This window comes from Bipolaris maydis, assembly GCF_028858645.1.
Source record: "Bipolaris maydis strain C4 unplaced genomic scaffold PSV08scaffold_2, whole genome shotgun sequence".
Lineage (NCBI taxonomy): Eukaryota > Fungi > Ascomycota > Dothideomycetes > Pleosporales > Pleosporaceae > Bipolaris > Bipolaris maydis.
Window position 1 is genome coordinate 1,596,214 of NW_027093858.1, and position 18,055 is coordinate 1,614,268.

Sequence of the window (18,055 nt, forward strand, 5' to 3'; positions counted from 1 at the left end):
GCCGAGTGCTCTAGGTGTACGTATTACCAGGTAGGTCACCAAAAGCCATGGACGGTCAGCACGGGCTGCAAGTGCCAATCGGCGGCTGTACCCGCTCCCCGATTCACACCCCCACCACCGTTGTTGTCCATGGCTCTAACTGCCGCAGCGCATGCACGCTGCCACGGATCATCACAACCTCGACGCCCAGAGCCTTTGCTGCCCATACCTTACCTGACTCTGCATAGCCGACCTCCCGTCTGTCGGCGAAGACGAATCGAGTCGTGGGCTCCCGGAAGCAACGCATTTCTCCCCGGGCCTAAGTCGCTGTCATGGAGTCCATCAGTCGCATATCGAGCTTGTTGGAGACAGGTATGGCGCCTTTCTCAATTTTCTTCTCTTACTCATCCATCACATCTCTTGTGCCTTTGCGATTTGTACTCGGCGAGTCTTGAACATGTAATCGCCTCGCTCGTCCACTATGCATCCATCCAGCTTTGCTCACTGGTCTCTTTCTACAGCCCGCGACCTTACCCTCGAAGCCGCCCGCGATGCCAGCAATGTCCGCCGAGCGCCCACAAGAGAGCTACCCTCGAGCCAGCTCAAGAAGCTTCTCGACAGCCGATCCGAGCGTGATGTCTTGGAGGGGCTCCGGAGAGTAATCACTGTATGCCAACCCCACCATGAATTCGGGGCCATCTCAGCAGACATGGCACGCGTTGGGACGTGTAGTAACTGACTACAGTCCCTCTAGATGTCCTATCGGCAACCTCCTGCGCAAACACTGCCTTTCTTCTCCCACGTAATCAAGAACGTCGCCTCGCCCTCGCTTCAGGTCAAGAAGCTCGTTTACATATACCTCCTCCAGCATGCCGAGCACGAGCCAGATACCGCTCTCCTTTCAATCAATACCATTCAAAAGTCGCTTACGGATACGAATCCTCAATTACGCGCATTGGCGTTACGAGTCATGTCGAGCATACGGGTCCCTGTAATTAGCCAGATTGTGAGTCTGGGAATCAAGCGCGGTACTGGAGATATGTCGCCGTACGTAAGAAGGGCAGCGGCTTTGGCGATACCGAAATGTTACAGACTGGACCCCAACACCGAGCCCCAGCTGCTGGAGCACCTGTCGACATTACTGGGAGACAAACAGTACTTTGTGACTGGAGCCGCTGTAGCATCGTTCCTAGAGCTATGTCCCGATCGCTTAGACCTCATACACCCACATTACCGCGCCTTGGTACGGAAGCTAGTCGACATGGACGAATGGGGTCAGTTGGCTACACTGCGATTGATGATGGTTTATGCACGGAAATGCTTTCCCAGAAGGACGAAAAAAGTCAAGAAGGCGACTGGCGCAAACACAAACAGCAAACCTTCTCAGGCCACAAAAGGATTTTATGATGATTCTGAGAGCGAATCTGAACAAGATGAGCGAGAGCAGGACATGGAGGAAATTGCTGTGCTGGATCCTGATCTTGAATTGTTGCTAAAAGGCTGCCAGTCGTTGCTCCAATCCCGAAACGCTGCCGTGGTGATAGCGGTAGCCCGAACTTACCTGTATCTCGGTACACCCGAGTACGTAACCCAAGCCATTGGGCCGTTGATCTCCCTGCTGCGATCTGCTGCGGACATCCAGCACATAGCGTTGTATAACATTGTACAGGTCTGCTTGGCACATCCTGAGCCATTTGTGAAATACTACACACACTTCTTGGTGCGATCAACAGATGCGCCGCACATATGGCAGCTGAAGCTCGAGCTGCTTACCTTGATATTCCCTCACGCCCACATGAGATTGCAAAGCTTAATACTTGCTGAGCTCAGCCACTTTTCACATTCTGGCAGTTTGGACCCAGCACTAGTCAAAGAGTCTGTACGCGCAATTGGACGCTGCTCGCAAAGTCCTGCAACCAGCCCCCAAACCTCGGCCAGGTGTCTTAAACTACTGCTAAAACACATTGGATCTGCCGATGCCCATTTGGTAGCGGAGTCGCTGGAAGTCATCCGGCACTTGATTCAACGAGACCCAAATGCCCATCGCACTACTGTTATTCGGTTAGCAAAGCATTTGGATGCAGCCACCAGTCCTCAAGCTCGCGCCAGCATCATTTGGCTAGTCGGCGAATTCGCCGGCCTGGATCCGGAGAACAATATTGCTGCGGATGTCCTCCGTATTCTTGTCAAAGGCTTTGCAGATGAGGCCGAGCCAGCCAAACTTCAGATTGTGCTGCTGGCAGCCAAGGTCTATGTGCATCATTTGACAGCCAATCCGCCTCCGGAGCCTAAAGTGGAGGAGCCCAAACCGAGCTCGTCCCTAATCGACGAATTCCAAGAAGAACAAGGCGGGTTCAGAGACGAGCATCTCGATGCACTCGCCCAGAACAACGAGCCTCAAGAGGAGGAGAAGCCACATATCATTGAGGCACTGTACAACTACGTTCTCTTGTTAGTAAGATACGATACTTCGTATGACCTTCGCGACCGTGCTCGCGTTTACAAAGCACTACTGGCGACACCTACCTCGACACAGTTGGCTTCACTCCTGCTTTTGGCACCCAAGCCAGTGCCGCACATTCCAAGCCCAAGTGAAACGCGAAAAGGCTATGTGTTGGGAAGCGCCAGTCTAGTAGTTGGTGATGAAGGCGGTGTTGGAGGACTCAAAGGATACGAAGACCTACCGCGGTGGGTCAAGGAAGGAAATGAGCCAGACCCCGCACTTCGCGACGAAATCGCGACTTCATCTTCTTCAAATTACGTATCGGCGTATGAAACTGCAAAGAACATGTCGGCAGCTGAGAGGCTGGACGCAGCGACGGGAAGTAGCGGTAGAATGACTGCAGACAACACGATTAGTCCAAGAGGTTTGAATGGGATTGGTGGAGATGGAGGTTTCGGTGGGGTGCCCAAAGCACCGCTCAAGGAGAAGACACTCGACGACTGGTTGGCAGAAGAAGAAGGAGATGACGGCGAGGAGGAAACCGAGACGGAGAGTGAAGAAGAGACGGAAGAGGAAGAAGAGAGCGAGGAGGAGAGCGAATACGAGACGGACAGCGAGGACGAGGAGACCGATGATGAGCGAGGTAATCTCATCAAGCAGTAGTCCATTTGAAAAGAGAGTGATTCAGACGTGGCAAACGCTTTTTCATGGTCCTGGTCATGAAGTACTCTCTTTGCGTAGCAATTAAAACCCGAAGAGAAGAACCAAAAAAGGGAAGATGATTGACTGATAATAAGCCAACTCAAAGCTTCGCCATGTTCCCCCTCTTCCGCATACTCTTCGTCTTGGCCTCTGCCCCCTGCCCCTTCCCTTCACCGTCGGAAACAACCGCACTAGCATCCTCCCACAGTCTCTTTGCCACAAGATCCACAAGCCCCAAAACTCTATTCTGCACCGTTGCCCCATCGCGCCGATTCTTGCCCTCGCGCCTACTCGCACTAATCCTTTCTGCAAACCGCCACAACGGGCCATCCGCCACTATACTCGCGCTGCCATCTGTTTTCCGCTGCGGCACCCACTCCTCCGCCAGCCGGATACCCAGGGCATTCTTGTTCTTCTTGGCTGACCCCTCGCCATTACGCGGGCGAGCAACAATAATCATGCCTTCCTCCTGAAACCTCGTGTAAGCGTTCTTCAGCGTTTCCTTGTTTACAGCTTCGAAGTAGGAGAGGTCGCCTTGGTGGTAGAGGGTTTTACCAAGGAGTTGGGCGTGGTCTTGTGTTTTCTTTTGGTCGAGCCATTTTGGGGACTGAGGTGTCGATGATGATGATGATGACATGGACAAAGGGGGTGTAAGCATCATTAGGCTTATTGCGCCGAGCCAGGCGGCTTCGATAAAGGGCCAGATGAGGAAACAGTAGAAGTCGTAGTTTTCGCGGCCTTGGGCGCGTTCGGTGGGGGAGAGCTCGATCCATTCGATTTTCGATTCGGTAGATGAGGAGGGGGTTTCTGGGGATGAGCGGGTTAGGGTTATGACATCGTCTTTTTCGAGGCCGAGGAGGGTTTTGGAGAGGTTGGTGTCGAGACCTTCGGTTGGGAAGATGAATTCGCCGCGGAAGAGCTGGGAGAGGAAATGGACTTGGGCGCGTAGGTCGGTGTATGACATGCGTTGGTACTCGGGCCCGCCGCCTTGCTTAACGTGTGTGTATAGTGCTGCGCTGACGAGACTTTGCAAGATGAACAAGTGGATGGTCATGTTGCGGTAGAAAGAGAGCTGGAATCGATCGACGGCGTAAAATGTGTCTTCTGGGAGATCGGGTACAAGACCGACGAGCCCTGGGCCGAGCACTTCGAGCGCGCGGTCGACAACGACACTGGTGGGGAGATTGCCAAAGTGTGCTACGCGGCCGCCTTGGGCTCGCACACGGTCGCTGAGCCATTCTACGCGTCGGATGAGTTCGGTTTTGCCGACACCACGGCCGCGAAGTGTGAGTAGGACAGTACCAACCAACGCCGTGGGCATGACTACTGAGACGTCGTTGATTTCCGACAGCACCTTGTACCCCAGCGTGCGGAGGATACGGAGTCGATCTTCTTTGGTGTCAATTTGTTGGGGTAACTTGGAGAAACGATCGCGTTGCTGGGTAATGAACGACTTGAGAGACCAGGGCTCATGGAAACGGACGTCTACACGACCAAGCTTGAGAGAGAGGACGGAAGAAGCAGACAAGAAATCCATAAGGTTTTCTTTCGGCTTTGGCTGGCCGAGGAGCTCGCTAATATATGAGCTGTTCACTGTTAGCATCCATATTCATCTTTGAGAGAATTCGCAGACGTACTCAACCTCAATCACCTTGTCATATTGGGTTGAAACTGGACAAATGATGGCATCATCTACCCGACCACTAGCAACACTATCCAGCATGTAACTCAAGATGCCAAACTTTGGTGGCAGAAGCTTGCCTGTACGACTGCGGCCTCCTTCGACGAAGCACTCGAGGTTATAACCACATCGCAACAAAGTATCTATGTATGCCTGAACCAGCGTGATGTACAGTTGGTCGTCTCCGAAGCTCCGTCGTATCCACATGGCGCCCGCGTGTTGAAGAAATGAACCCACAACTGGAAAGTTTAAGTTGTCGCCAGCTACAACGGTGGGCAAGGCAAGACCAAGCCTGTAGCAAATAATCTGGAGGGAAACATAGTCGACATGGGAGCGATGGCAAGGCAGGAATATGATCGAGTGCTTGTCCTTGGCTGCTTTTTCAGCTACCGCGCGTAACCGCAGGACTTCCTCGCTCGAAACATGAACACCCTGGTGGTATGCCCTGGTGAGGAGCTGAGTTGCAAAGTAGTATGCACCTCTTATAAAAGGCTTGCTTTCCATTTTGCAGATCATTGAGTCTGTCCAGCCCTCGCTGACCTGCATGAGTGACTCTTCAATCTCGGCCCTCCTCTTGGACTTTCTGTCTTCATCATTTAGCAATCCTTGCTTGACTTCAACCTCAATTCTCTTGTCCGCGAGTTCACGTATTTTGGCGATAAGCATTGGGCTGCTCAGCACCCTACCCTTCATATCTTCACTGAAGCCCGAGTAAAACTCCGGCTGGCCGATATGGTGGTCAAAAGACCGCCATCCTGTTCCAGAGAAATGGAGCGATACTTCGCGCAAAAAGTCCAGAGGCGAGGAGCGGAAGCGCGCAAAGCTATGTATGAGGCCGCGATCCGGCGACTCATTGTAGCCGGCTGCGTGGAGATGCACATTGTCGTCTGCAGTTATGCTGAGGTCGGGAGCTTGTTCCGAGGTAGAAGAGGGTGAAGCTGGCGGGCTCTGCGTCTCGTCTGAGCGGGCCATGGTGTCCAGAGGGCGAGATGTTGCTGATGCGCCGAGCGGAGATGCGTCTCGTCAGGGGGAGTTTGGGACCGACTGCGCTGATGACATGGGCAGACGCGTTTGCGGTTGGGGTCGTATTTGGTCTACTTGATCCGTGGGTCCGTGAGCTGTGAGAGGTGTAGTGTTATGGCATTGTCAAATAAGGCGCGAGATGCGTTGCCTGGCAAGAATGACGGCGCGACTGTTGAACTTGAGGTGGACCCACTTCCCCAGCCCACCCCTTGGGCCTCGGCTTGTGGGGAAGGCATAGTAGCGGGCCTACATCGCCTCCGATTCGCCAGCCATCGGACTACTACGGATACTGGTAAAAGCATTCGAACATTGGTGCAAAATGTCACTGATTCGCATTTTCAGCGAATTACAAGCACCGCTCTTAATTATTGATGGATATTTCATGACTGGAGACAATGTGTCGAAGAACCTATGGCCAAGTCAAGGTGCATCAAAACACCTCCCAAAGACTGACTTTGCCATCCTTGGCCCCCGCAGCAACCCAATGCTTCATCTTTGTTTCGTTCTCGCGCTCCTGCCCACGTCTCTCGACACGTGTTTCTGGCTCTGAATCCTCTATTGCTAGGTCTTCTGGTGCCAATATTTCAGCAAATGCTACTGCATAGACACCTTCCTTGTGCCATTTGAGCACTGCGACTTCCTTGAGAGTTTTGCTACTATATATGCGGACGCGAGCATCCCAGCCTCCAGTGACAATGAGCCGACCGTCAGAGCGGACTTGGAGTGATTGTTGGCCAGCATGTTTGGTGTCTATGATTTTGTATGCAGGCTCTAATGTCACTGCCGACTGGACCGGCGGTGTAGGCTTGATGCGGGGAAGAGGCCCAGAGGACGACGATAGTAGAGATGATAAACCGCCTGGTTTGGGGGCTTCTGGTGTCTTTCCCTTGGCAGGCAACTTGGCAAACAAAGGTGGCGACTCGGAGGAGTCGACAGGCTGAGACACGTCTTCTATTGTCTCTGATAATCGACTCGCAGACGCTGATGGCGTCATGATAGTTTCATCTTCACCTACCTCATTGGCACCGAGAGTCAGCTCGGGCACACGATGCTTGACCAACTTGGCGTCAGCAGACGAAGTGAAGAAGAAGTCGCCATCCGGCGAAGCATCGAGTGACAGTACAGGCTGAGAATGGGGCTGGCTGAAGTAGATAAGCTCAGCAGAGCCGACGGAAGGGCGGGTGCGGTCGCCCGGGAGCTTGAAGGCTGCAGCGACGCCACCCTCGTACCCAGCAAGGAGCAAGATGTTTTGCGAGCGTTGATGGCGAAGCAACTTGACAGCCATGACCATTCCTAGGAGTTGTTAGCAACTCTTCTTGTAGTAGGACTACCACAATCACATATACCTGTGTCAGCTGTTTGCACGCGCGGAACTATGATTTGCAGGGTCTCATCCGGAAGGAGCCATACTTCAATCTGCTTGTCGTCTCTTCCCGGAACAGCTACGAGGATGGGATTAGGGCGTGTCTGGTCTGTGCGGGGCCGCGTGTACTGGCAGCACATGGAAAAAGCGCAGAAATTGAGGGTGTTGACAGGAAGCGAGTGGAGCAGCCATGGCAGCGGCTGCGTGTGGTGGTCGGAATCGGCAGGAAGAGCAATCTTGTCTGGCAGACGACCTTGTGGCCTCAGCTGCCATACTCGGAGGGTGTGGTCTCGACCATGACTGTGAGGCACACGTCAATGGGGTGACTTTTTGTTAAATGAGCGTATTTGGCAGGGACGAATAAGGGACGAGCAAGGGGCGTATGCGTGGTGCATGTGAGGGTGGATAACGAGAGCAGCGTACGTGAGGATGCGGTCGTGATCCCATTGGGCGAGGGCGAGAATGGGGCCCGCATGGGCCTTCCATACGTAGACGGCCCTCTTGGTAGCGAGACTCCAGTAGACGACGCAGCCATTGGCATCGCCAGTGAGCAGATAGGCGTTGCAGCGGACAAAGTGCACGCAATGGATCTGGGAAGCGTGGCCGCGGAGAATGCAGGTGGGCAGGGCGGGTGGCAGGGTGGACGAGTGTCGGGCGACAGCCATGAGTGGTAAGGGTAAGCTGAAGTGGTGGTCTTGGGCAAGACGGCGCGAGATGGGATCGGCGAGGCAGGACGAGTGGGGCAGACACAGCCAACGACGGGCGGGCCCATTTCGGCTGGACGGTCGAGGAGAAGGAGACCATGTCGAGCCCGAGACAGGCCAGGTAGTATTGACTGCATACCGCGAGCTGACGGCGGCCGATGCCGGTGTCACGAGAGCGACGTCATGAGGCTGGGGGCTGCCATCTGCAATCCTTCTGTACGTACATACTCATGTGCGTGCTTGTATAGATGCAGCCAAGTGCAATGCGTATCTACGTATCTGTGGGTGGAATACTTGGCTACCATCCCTCCCTGCCTGCCCAAAGCCCACCACTGCTTCTCACAACAAAGACCACTATCATTCAGAGGCGCAGATAAGCTAAGAATAACGAAACCAACTGTACGGTAAATCCAGAAGCGGGATAGCTGTATTTTAGCAATGCCCCCGCATGTCCCCTGCCGCACTAATCATGGCGGTTTTCGCCACCTGTGGCTCAGTCTTTCCAGTCAACCGTTTTCGTCCCACACTCTCATTGAATTCAGTACATCTCGACAAGGCCATGGCCAGAGCGGCTCAGCCGTCCTCTCTGTTGGCGTGATCAAGGCATTCCTCCATTCCTCAGGGCATAGATATATCAAATTTGGTCGCATGCAAACTCGCCCTTCGCTGGAATCTGACTCTGCATGCTGCACGTCTACCACGCCACACATTGGGGCTGAGCGTCCAGCCCCACCTGTCCTGAGCGAAGCTGTCCCTTCAAATCTCCGCTTGAACTGTCCCATGTTTAGAACCCAATCTTAGGTACAGTTGATGTTTTGCTTTGCTGCCATACCCGTTAATCTTGATGATTAGGCATGGTATTCTCGACCGACGAGTGAGTTGCCGTGCTCTCATCTCTCCATCCAGCCTGCAGCGTTTGAAATAGGCCATAACCCATCTGGCCCCCGTCCAACTCCGCGCCAAACAATGCGTCTTTTGCGACGCAGCAGCACTGGCGACTTCTGCCTCACCAAGGATCTGGTTGGCGATGAGACCATTCCTCCGTATGCGATACTTTCGCACACATGGGAAGCAGACACCGAGGTCACCTTTGCAGACATGACAGGTGGGGCTGGCAAGAGTAAGTTTGGCTATAGGAAGATCCAATTCTGTGGAGAACAAGCCAAACAAGACGACTTGCAATACTTTTGGATTGACACCTGTTGTATTGACAAGTCAAACCATGTTGAGCTCCAGGAGGCTATCAATTCCATGTTTCGCTGGTACCAGAACGCGGTGAAATGCTACGTCTATCTACCTGATGTTTCGACAGCAAGGCCGAACGCAAGCTATGAATTCTCCGAGTTTACCTGGGAGTCGTCTTTCCCGGAAAGCAGATGGTTTACCCGGGGTTGGACCCTTCAAGAGCTTCTTGCCCCGCCTTCAGTCGAATTCTTCTCCCAAGAAGGTACACGTCTAGGTGATAAGAGATCGCTAGAGCGGCAAATTCACGAGATAACGGGAATTGCTACCCTGGCCCTTAGAGGAGCCCCGTTAGAGGATTTCAGTATTGAGGAGCGATTATCGTGGGCAAAAAGCCGTCGGACCACGCGCAAAGAGGATAAGGCGTACTCGCTACTGGGTATATTTGGGATCTATATGCCGCTCATCTATGGTGAAGGCGAAGATCACGCATTCAGACGGCTCCAGGAAGAGATCAACAAGCCTTTAAACGGCCTGCAACGGAAAAAGGATTCGCCTTGTATTGTAGACGCATCCACCACCACCATCCAACTCATCAATGCCGCATCGACATCGATATCCTCCTTTGTACGATCTGTCCGCGAATCTCGGCCGGATCTCAACATTGTCGAAAATGAACTCCAGTCTATCAAGAGGACGCTTGAGCTGCTTCGCGAAGATCTCGACACGGAATCCGGTAGCGAAGCGTCACCATCACTTCCCATCTCGTTTAAGAAACAAATCTTGGGAATTATAGACTGTTGTGCTACCACAATCAAGCAGATTCCAGAATCCCTTGAAAAGTCTCGCATCCTTCTGGCCAAGTCGGTCGCTGGCCAAGTCAGATGGGCCAACAACGGAAAACTAGACATCCAAAGACATCAGTCCGTGCTCGAGTCCAACAGACGTGCATTGGATATTGCGGTTGACCTGCTTTCCTGGACAATGACAAGAGAAGCTAAGGACACAACTGTCATCCGAGATGATACTTCTCACATCAGGCAAGATACGGTGCGAATCCTGGAAGAAATAGCCAGGCTACAGGAGCAACTACCTCGAGATCTGGCGCAACCTAGAGATGAGCGCGGAATTGTACTAGACAGATATCTGGAAAGCCTGACCTCGTACACCGAAACACTCAATGACGAAATTGACGCCGACTGGGACAATATCAGCAACGACGACTTGTCCAAATGTGATGGGGATGCACGGCCAAACGATCTGGTTACCCCCCAGCCTTGTCAAGCCCAACTTCCCTTGCCCCCTTTGAGCAATCAGGCCCACACAGGCGCGTTGGAGAGTCTTCAAAAAATGGGCTTTAGAGGGCAATATTCCAGCCTTCCCAAAAGCTTCCTCCTTGCAGTCAATAACCGGATTTCAAGAGAGCAATTCGTCCAACTGCGAACAGAGACAGTGCCGTTCAAGAAATCCGCGCCGTTGCTTTTCATCGGGGCCTTTCTCTTCCCGGGGACAATCCGCGCCGTCACCCAGCGCATGTCACTCGGCGACATTGTGCAGAATATGACGCCAGCGGTGCTCCGTGGATATCAACGGCGTGCAGTCAAGGGCGCGGTGTATCCAGCGCTTATCCCGAGTCGCGATCCGCATGTTGAGACGACAGGAATGATGATATTTGGGCTGAACGGTGCGGATCGGAAGGCAATGGACGCTTTCCAGGGGGGCATGTACGATTTGAGCCGGGTGACGGTGGAGATTGAAGTCGAGGATGGGACCAAGGAGTTCCATGAGGCTTTGGCATATATTTGGAATGGGCCATCGACGCAGCTTGTTCCGGTGGAAGACATGTCTTGGTCGCCGTTTGATATGCTCCGTGATAAATGGTTGTCTGGGATACACAAGTTGGTAGAACACGAGGAGGCAGCGCTTTAGCTTGACACTGCCAGAAGAGCCATCTGTCATCAGAAAGGCTTGTACTGGAATCCACAGTCTACCGAGAAGAGTAGGAAATGTTGTCACATAAAAAGATAATAGTCTCCAATTGACGAGACAAGCAGGCAACCCGCTCATCCTACTTGGGGCGTTAGTCTTGGAAAGCATTGCATGTCCCTCAGCATGTCGAGCAAGTTGGGGGGCTTTGGGCATTGCGGCTGGGAGGCTTGCATATGGGTGAGTGGCTCAGCGCCAAGGTGTGGCTTGGACGTAAGTTACGTTGAGCCATGATGTCAGCATTGCTAGAATACCACTAGGCTCTTGTCGGCATTTTGGTACAGAGCCGAGAAGCGACTACCAAGGCTGAAGCAGGAAGAGAGGTTTGCAAGCGTATTGACGCGTTTTGCCAGGCGGTCACGCTGTTGCGATGGCGAGCGAGAGGAGCTTAGTGGGTGCTGGGCATGTACCCAAGTAGATACATGCGCAGATGGATACAAGTAGTGGCCACGGGTTGCCGATGGATGGATGCCGGGATCTCGTATTGCGACGAGCTTATTTGCAGCTGTCTGCAAGATTAGACGAGGCCTGCTCCCTGCACCGCCACGGAGCCGCCGAGGGGCGTGATCATGGCCAGGTCTCCGCGGGTCCGACACATGCTTGTTGTTGTTGTGTTGCCCTTTGTTCGCTCCTCAGGCGGGACGGCACGCACACGACGCCCTCGCACTCGCACTCGCACCGCGCACCTCGCACGCCGCCCGTCCAGCCAGCGCGGCCGGCGCCAATGCTCTCGCTGAACAGCTGCGCCCACGCACATCACACGCAGTCTGCGTTGCCCGCCCTGCCCCTCGCTTCATGGGCCCTCGCCTCGCCTCAACCTGCCCCTCGCAGGCCCCGGCAGCCACGGCGCCCCCATGCCATCGCCCGCCCTCCCTATTCCCCGTCGTCGCTCGCCCGCCCGCCCAGCGCCCATCCAATATTCGAGCCGTCTGACGCCTTGGCCCTAGTCGACATTCATATTCGTTTCTTTCCTTCTTCCTTCCTGGACGCCGCCTCCGTTTTGCTTCTGCTCTGCTCTCCCCCGGCTCCGTGTTCCAGACTCGCGCCCGACACACACCTCTCCCCCCCTCCGCTCCCATTCCAGACCATTGCCCTCCGTCTGCGCCCTCCAACCGTGCGCCCTTGGCTCGACATCTTGCCAGTCCACCCCGACTCCCAAAACCCCCCCTCCAACCCCACAGGCACAACAACCACATCCACAAGCACAAACGTGGAGGGGTTCAAGTAGTCGCTTCGCTGCACGCCCTACGCCAGGGTCGTGGTGGCCTCACGCCCAGCAGCCCCCCTGTACAGCGACCATCCTCGAACCGGCTCGGTGCGCAACAGCAGCGGCACCATGGCAGACACGGCTACGCCCCCTTCCAACAACGACTCTCCCACCAACAAGACGCTGCCCACCAGGAAACGAGCGAGCGACACGACTGTCGACGACCGGCCAAAGCGCACGCGCACCGGCTGCTTGACGTGCAGAGAGCGCCATCTCAAGTGCGACGAGACCAAGCCCACCTGCAACAACTGCCTCAAATCCCAGCGAGAATGCAATTGGGGCAAGAAGCTCAACTTCCTCGACACCACCTGCGAGCGAAATGCATATCTGATCCCCCAGGGCATCGACTACCAAGTCGCCTTCATGGACGAGTCTCGCACAATCGCCTCCGAATACGTCGGCGGCCGAGAAATGTATCCCGTTGAGGAAATGGAGTCTCACATGCCCATGGCCGACAATGCCTTTGGCATGGCCCCACCCCCTGCCTCGCGTCAACACCTCCCACCAATGCAAGGCATCGCCCATGACTCGTACCAACAAGCCCAACTCAACTACAACCTGGAGCAGCACCGCACACAGCATCAACACGGACGCACAAGTGAGCTCATCCACAGTTTCTGAACAGAAACAAGCCATTTGTTAACTTGCATAGTATCCAGTTACTCAAACGGCCCAACTCCCTCCTCATACTCCATGGAACACTCGGCTAGCCCGGGTCCCCTTCCCACACGCGACTATCTCAAAAGCCAAGAGGAGGTGCTGTACATGCAAGTCTTTGTTGAAGAGATTGGTATCTGGATGGATAGCATGGATGCACACAAGCACTTTTCACGTCTACTGCCCTTCCACGCCCTCAACGAACCCATGTTGCTGCACGCTTTCCTTGCATGTGGTGCACGACATCTTGCCCTTGTCAACCCAAAGTACAGCGAGGAAAAGGCCCTGCATTACTATGATGTAGCCACGCGCGATCTGCTGCATTCCCTGCAGAACCCCGATCGTGACACCGTTCTATGTGCGACCACTGCTGTCATCCTGAACGTATACGAAATCATGGCCGAGCGCGCACTACAACGCATGAACCACATTGCCGGCGCCCGCGCCCTGATCAAGGAGTGCCGCTGGAATGCAAGGTCTACAGGCATTGGTGCAGCGTGTTTCTGGCTCAACGTAGGCATGGAGATTCTGAGCTGTTTGCATTTCAACTGGCAGGTTGCGTGGGACCCAGACGACTGGGGCATCGAAATGGATTTTACCCCAGAGACTGAATCGGGAAGAGAAGAAGTTTGGACACACCGGATTTTGTACATTGTCGCTAGGATATGCAACTTCCGCGCCTCAATACCACGCAACCAAGATATCGCCAGGCAGACATTGCATGACCGTCACAACGAATGGCTGCGGCTCAAGGAAATGACCGACAGATGGAATGAAAACATCCCTCGGACTATGCACCCAATGGCCTACCTGTACCCTGGACAAACCATTTCCGGTTCCGCATTTCCAGAAGTTTGGTTGATTAAACGAGCATCCATCATCGCGCGCTTATTCTACCATACATCCTTGGTTTTGTTAGCCCAAATCAACCCCGTACAAGCAGCCAGCGAACCGGAAATGTGGGCCATGCTCGAGCAGAACTCAAAGTTCATCTGCGGTATTAGCGCGCATGTCAAAGATCGTGGCGTCGCTAGCGTGGCGCTAAGATCACTTGCCATCGCTGCCGAGCCTCTGACCGACCGCCGCGAGCAAGAAGAGGTTCTCCAAATCTTTGATAAGATCAGACAGGAGACTGGGTGGCGGGTGGGCTTTGTCAATACAGAGTTGAAACAAAAATGGGGTTGGGACACACCACAGAACCAAGATCAATCGCAACAACAGCCGCTGCCGCCGCCGCCTCCTCCTCAGCAGCAGCAGCAACTCAACGGCCAGATACAAGACGGCAACGTCATGTATCAGCAGCAACCGCAAATGGTAGTTCAGCAAATGTCCCAGGTCTCTCTAGCGCCTGTGCCAGCCCCGGCTCCCGCCCCAGCACCTCGAAGGCCACCAACAGGCTTTGGGAATCCTCTTCTTGTCGCAGATTTTAGTATGCCCCAACATCCTTACCAGGCACATTATGTTCCAGCCAATATCGTCCAACAGCAGCAGCCCCCAACACTTCTCCAGCCGCCACTCAACGGAGTCAACGGCTACGGCGCTCATTTCTTCTAATACGTTCTTGCCGTCCCCAGACGCTGCGACTGCGCCTCGTCATCTCTCTTCGTATACCAGTGTATTACTGTCACTCTATTTACTTGATGAAAGTTTCTTGCATGTACAAAAAAGCGACTAAAAACGTACAAAGGCGGCATTGTTTGCGCTATCTTCTGGGTTCTACACGTCTACTTTGCGGCCTCTGTCCGAGGACGGTTGTTTACTTGTTTCCGTTGTAACGACATAATGAGCAGATTTGTATGGGATTGATTCGATTGCTCGTAGAGCCGATCTTGAGACTATTGTCGTTTTTTTTTTGCTATTTGGCATTGGGTTGGGTCAGAAATGTAGCCTGGCGAGATTTCGATTCTTGTAAATATACACATTTACCTTGCTTTACACCCGTTATGGTGTCCAAGTTTAAAAGGAGAGATGCTCCGTAGATACAAACACGCATCCTATTAGCAAGTCTTGTTCTTGACTCGCTTGTCCCCCGCTTCTTTTCCCCATCTTTGTCCTTCTTCTCCGTCCAGACTCGTCTTGCTTGATTGTCTTGACAGCACGTATAGTTCAGTGCCATGCGAGCACCAGCACCTCAATGATGGCTGCAACATGAAGAGATCATCAAGCATGACCGAATACCTGCCATGGAAGTACTCGCGCGGCATGTTTCTCCCATTGAACCCCTCTCGTACGGCTGACTTGGTTTATCCAACATTGCCACAACAATGCAGCTGCTTTAGAGTCATATCGGAGAGCATTCTGGCCCTCTAATACAAGGACAGTCACACACACACACCCCATTGCTTCCTCGTTTGTTTCCGCACGAATACCACACTCACTTCCACACTATCCCACTCGCCCATCTCTCTCTTCCATTTACACATCTTATCCATCCAATCGTCTTCGCGCCGAATTTTTGGGGGGGGGGAAACAGACCGTGGTATTAAGAAGAAGAAGAAGAAGAAGAAGAAGAAGAAGAAGAAGAAGAAGAAGAAGAAGAAGAAGAAGAAGAAGAAAAGAGCATGCACATGCATATCTTGTCTTCATTGGTTGTAGGTAGTCTTGCTTGTGTTGCATCGTCATTGGAACACCGAGATTGTGCTTACGGCTGCATGGGACAATAGTAGTACGTCACCAGCGAACGACTGGGCCGAAATTACTGCGAGCAATGCGCAAATCACAACGTGAGAATCACAATCCTTTGTTGTTACCATCACAATGATCAAGTACTGCACTGTTATACAGTGCCTGAAGCTACTCAGATATAGGAACATTTCTCATTCTTGTCATCAAACCAATATATACAGTACGCTTGCTCAACAATCGCCAAACCCCCGTCACCCTTGGAACGCTTACTTGGATGTGTCGAGAACATAACGTCCGACTACGGCACCCTGGTGCATCTTGTCATAGACCATTTGCAGGTCAGATAGTCCAACAATCTTGTACGGAGCCTTGATCAAGCCACGACGGAAGAATTCAATCGCCTCTGAGCTGTCCTTGCGGTTGCCAACATACGATCCCTGGATCCTGATCATCTTGATAACAGTCTCGAAGACGGGTGCCTTGAGGTAAGCGCCGGCAGGAAGACCAATGCAGATGACAGTACCGCGTGGTCGGACGTATTCAGCAGCCTGTTGGAATGGCTTCTCGTTGACAGCGACAAGAATGACAACATGAGGACCGAGACCATCGGGCGTTGCCTTTTGTACGTCGGCGACAAGGTTCTTTGATGTAGCAAAGTCGACGAATGCTTCGGCGCCAAGGTCTTCAGTGCACATCTTCTTCTTCTCCTCGCCAGAGTCAATGGCAATTGTTCGTACACCCATGGCCTTTGCGTATTGACAGGCGAGCGAACCAAGACCACCTCCGGCACCGACAATGGCAGCGAATTGGCCAGGCTTGACACCAGACTCTTTCAGACCCTTGTAAACAGTAATTCCGGCGCAGAGAACAGGAGCAATTGCAGCAAGATCACATTCCTTGGGAATGCGGGCAACGTGGGCAGCTTTGGCGATGCAGTATTGCTGGAAGGTGCCGTCGACAGTGTATCCAGAGAGAAGTGGTTTCGGGCAGAGGGGCTCGTCTGCTTGTTGGCAAAAGTCGCATGACAGGCAAGAACCGTTCAGCCATTTGACGCCTGGGTAGTGTTAGCAAGTGTGAATTGGGACTAAAGTGAGAGGAATTAACCATACCGACATGATCGCCAAGCTCAACGTCGTTGACAAGCTCTCCTCGTGCAACTACGACACCGGCACCTTCGTGGCCACCGACAAGAGGAAGTTTGGTTGGCTAGTGGACGTTAGCATCTTCAACGGGAAGAAAAACGGGTCGTACTTACCAATGGCCAGTCACCATTGACAGCGTGTAGATCAGTGTGGCAGACACCAGAGTATTTGATGTTGACAAGAACCTCATCTGGGCCGGGCTTCTGCACTGGAATCTTCTTGTACTCGACAGGACCGCCGGTCTTTTCAATGACCTGCGCCCACTGCTCTTGTGGAATGCTGCTCATGGTGATGGAGGCGGCGGATTGTTGTGAAATAGAGTAGCTGGTGGTGATGTGATTGTGTTGGATGACTACAGTATCACGGAGGGTGCAAGCTTTATATACTCAGTGGTAAGACAGCGAGGGCTCAAGAGGTCAACCCCACCGGGCAGCAAACGGATGACGCCAGGGTCCGGATACAAACGCGCCCTGTCGGAAGGGGCTGTGTGAAGGATTGCGTCCGTTCACCCACGGCAAAGGCGAGCGTCTTGCTCGGCGCGCCGGAGGCGGGCAACTGAAGACTAGCCATGTCCATTGGCCCAGTCTCGCGAGGTACAAGTGGACAGTGGACCTCTTGGAGGGGTCAAAAGATCAAGATTGGATGGACATGCGGATCATGATGCATCGGTTGAGTGGCAGTAGCAGTAGCGTGAGGTGCGAGGTTCCGAGGTCAGAGCAAAGTCAGCATGAGCAGACTTTAGCGCGTGTAAATCAGCCCAGGGGCCAGGGCAGATGCAAGCCCGCGTCTGTTATGGTGTGAGGGGGACTGCGAAGGGCGAGGTCTCGAGATGGAGGGGCGCTCCAACACCAAGCAGCTAGCTTCTTTGGGCAGAATATCTCCTGATACTTGCTACCCTCCGTCCACGGCCGCGCCATACAAAAAAACTCGAGCGCAAATTGTCCTGTCCTGCGGTCTCTTTCAGGCTCCGTACCAGTGCTCAGTAATTCGCTGAGCTCACAATGGCCTTTCGATCGTATGCTCCCATGGACGGCCGCAATCCGGTCCCTCTGTGGCTATCTTCGCCTGACAGCTACACTACCAGTTCCGCGGGAGCCCATGTGAGAAGAAAATCGACATGAATCGAAGGGATAATCAAGCATTCCAACTGGGTCGGTCGAGCGCAAAGTTCAACGCTATTCACAATGTGCGCAAGCTCTTCAGCCACACGTAGCCTTGCATACGTATGTTCCACTCCAGGAAGTACCACGGCGCAGCCGTCCAATGAGATCATCCAATACTACCTTCGGACAGTTCCACCG

The 18,055-nt window shown here is 53.5% G+C and overlaps 6 protein-coding genes across 6 annotated transcripts; 3 read left to right on the forward strand and 3 right to left on the reverse strand.

Moving 5' to 3' along the window:
• Positions 1-311: 311 nt before the first annotated feature.
• PSV08DRAFT_407265 (adaptin N terminal region-domain-containing protein) lies at positions 312-3,278 on the forward strand (the record flags this gene model as incomplete). Its single annotated transcript, XM_014229058.2, has 3 exons — positions 312-351; positions 501-646; positions 734-3,278. The coding sequence occupies 3 exons, from the start codon at positions 312-314 to the stop codon at positions 3,083-3,085; spliced, it is 2,538 nt and encodes an 845-aa protein (XP_014084533.1). The 3' UTR covers positions 3,086-3,278.
• On the reverse strand, positions 3,155-5,970 carry PSV08DRAFT_24732 (acyltransferase-domain-containing protein). Its single transcript, XM_014229057.2, has 2 exons — positions 4,762-5,970; positions 3,155-4,710 (listed from the first exon to the last, which is right to left on the reverse strand). Exons 1-2 carry the CDS (start codon positions 5,775-5,777, stop codon positions 3,225-3,227), a joined length of 2,502 nt encoding a protein of 833 aa, XP_014084532.1. The 5' UTR covers positions 5,778-5,970; the 3' UTR covers positions 3,155-3,224.
• Positions 5,971-6,258: 288 nt separating this feature from the next.
• PSV08DRAFT_384226 (WD40-repeat-containing domain protein) lies at positions 6,259-7,856 on the reverse strand (the record flags this gene model as incomplete). The annotated part of the gene is made up of 3 exons (XM_014229056.1): positions 6,259-7,121; positions 7,175-7,491; positions 7,615-7,856. The coding sequence occupies 3 exons, from the start codon at positions 7,854-7,856 to the stop codon at positions 6,259-6,261; spliced, it is 1,422 nt and encodes a 473-aa protein (XP_014084531.1).
• An 832-nt stretch (positions 7,857-8,688) lies between these two features.
• On the forward strand, positions 8,689-11,354 carry PSV08DRAFT_398906 (heterokaryon incompatibility protein-domain-containing protein). The gene has a single exon (XM_014229055.2). The coding sequence runs from the start codon at positions 8,862-8,864 to the stop codon at positions 11,004-11,006; it is 2,145 nt and encodes a 714-aa protein (XP_014084530.2). The 5' UTR covers positions 8,689-8,861; the 3' UTR covers positions 11,007-11,354.
• A 1,045-nt stretch (positions 11,355-12,399) lies between these two features.
• Positions 12,400-15,015, forward strand: PSV08DRAFT_195056 (uncharacterized protein; the record flags this gene model as incomplete). Its single annotated transcript, XM_014229052.1, has 2 exons — positions 12,400-12,928; positions 12,983-15,015. The coding sequence occupies 2 exons, from the start codon at positions 12,400-12,402 to the stop codon at positions 14,539-14,541; spliced, it is 2,088 nt and encodes a 695-aa protein (XP_014084527.1). The 3' UTR covers positions 14,542-15,015.
• Positions 15,016-15,783: 768 nt separating this feature from the next.
• PSV08DRAFT_398908 (chaperonin 10-like protein) lies at positions 15,784-17,099 on the reverse strand. Its single transcript, XM_014229051.2, has 3 exons — positions 16,868-17,099; positions 16,722-16,818; positions 15,784-16,666 (listed from the first exon to the last, which is right to left on the reverse strand). The coding sequence occupies exons 1-3, from the start codon at positions 17,039-17,041 to the stop codon at positions 15,879-15,881; spliced, it is 1,059 nt and encodes a 352-aa protein (XP_014084526.1). The 5' UTR covers positions 17,042-17,099; the 3' UTR covers positions 15,784-15,878.
• Positions 17,100-18,055: the final 956 nt, after the last annotated feature.

Excerpts from the sequence above, each read along its gene's own strand:
- PSV08DRAFT_398908 (XM_014229051.2), bottom strand. The coding sequence starts at position 17,041 with ATGAGCAGCATTCCACAAGAGCAGTGGGCGCAGGTCATTGAAAAGACC. Across the intron at positions 16,819-16,867 it reads TCAATGGTGACTGGCCATTG|CCAACCAAACTTCCTCTTGT; the intron begins GTAAGTACGACC and ends AACGTCCACTAG. Across the intron at positions 16,667-16,721 it reads TGAGCTTGGCGATCATGTCG|GCGTCAAATGGCTGAACGGT; the intron begins GTATGGTTAATT and ends AACACTACCCAG.
- PSV08DRAFT_24732 (XM_014229057.2), bottom strand. The coding sequence starts at position 5,777 with ATGGCCCGCTCAGACGAGACGCAGAGCCCGCCAGCTTCACCCTCTTCT. Across the intron at positions 4,711-4,761 it reads GACAAGGTGATTGAGGTTGA|CTCATATATTAGCGAGCTCC; the intron begins GTACGTCTGCGA and ends AACAGTGAACAG.
- PSV08DRAFT_398906 (XM_014229055.2), top strand. The coding sequence starts at position 8,862 with ATGCGTCTTTTGCGACGCAGCAGCACTGGCGACTTCTGCCTCACCAAG.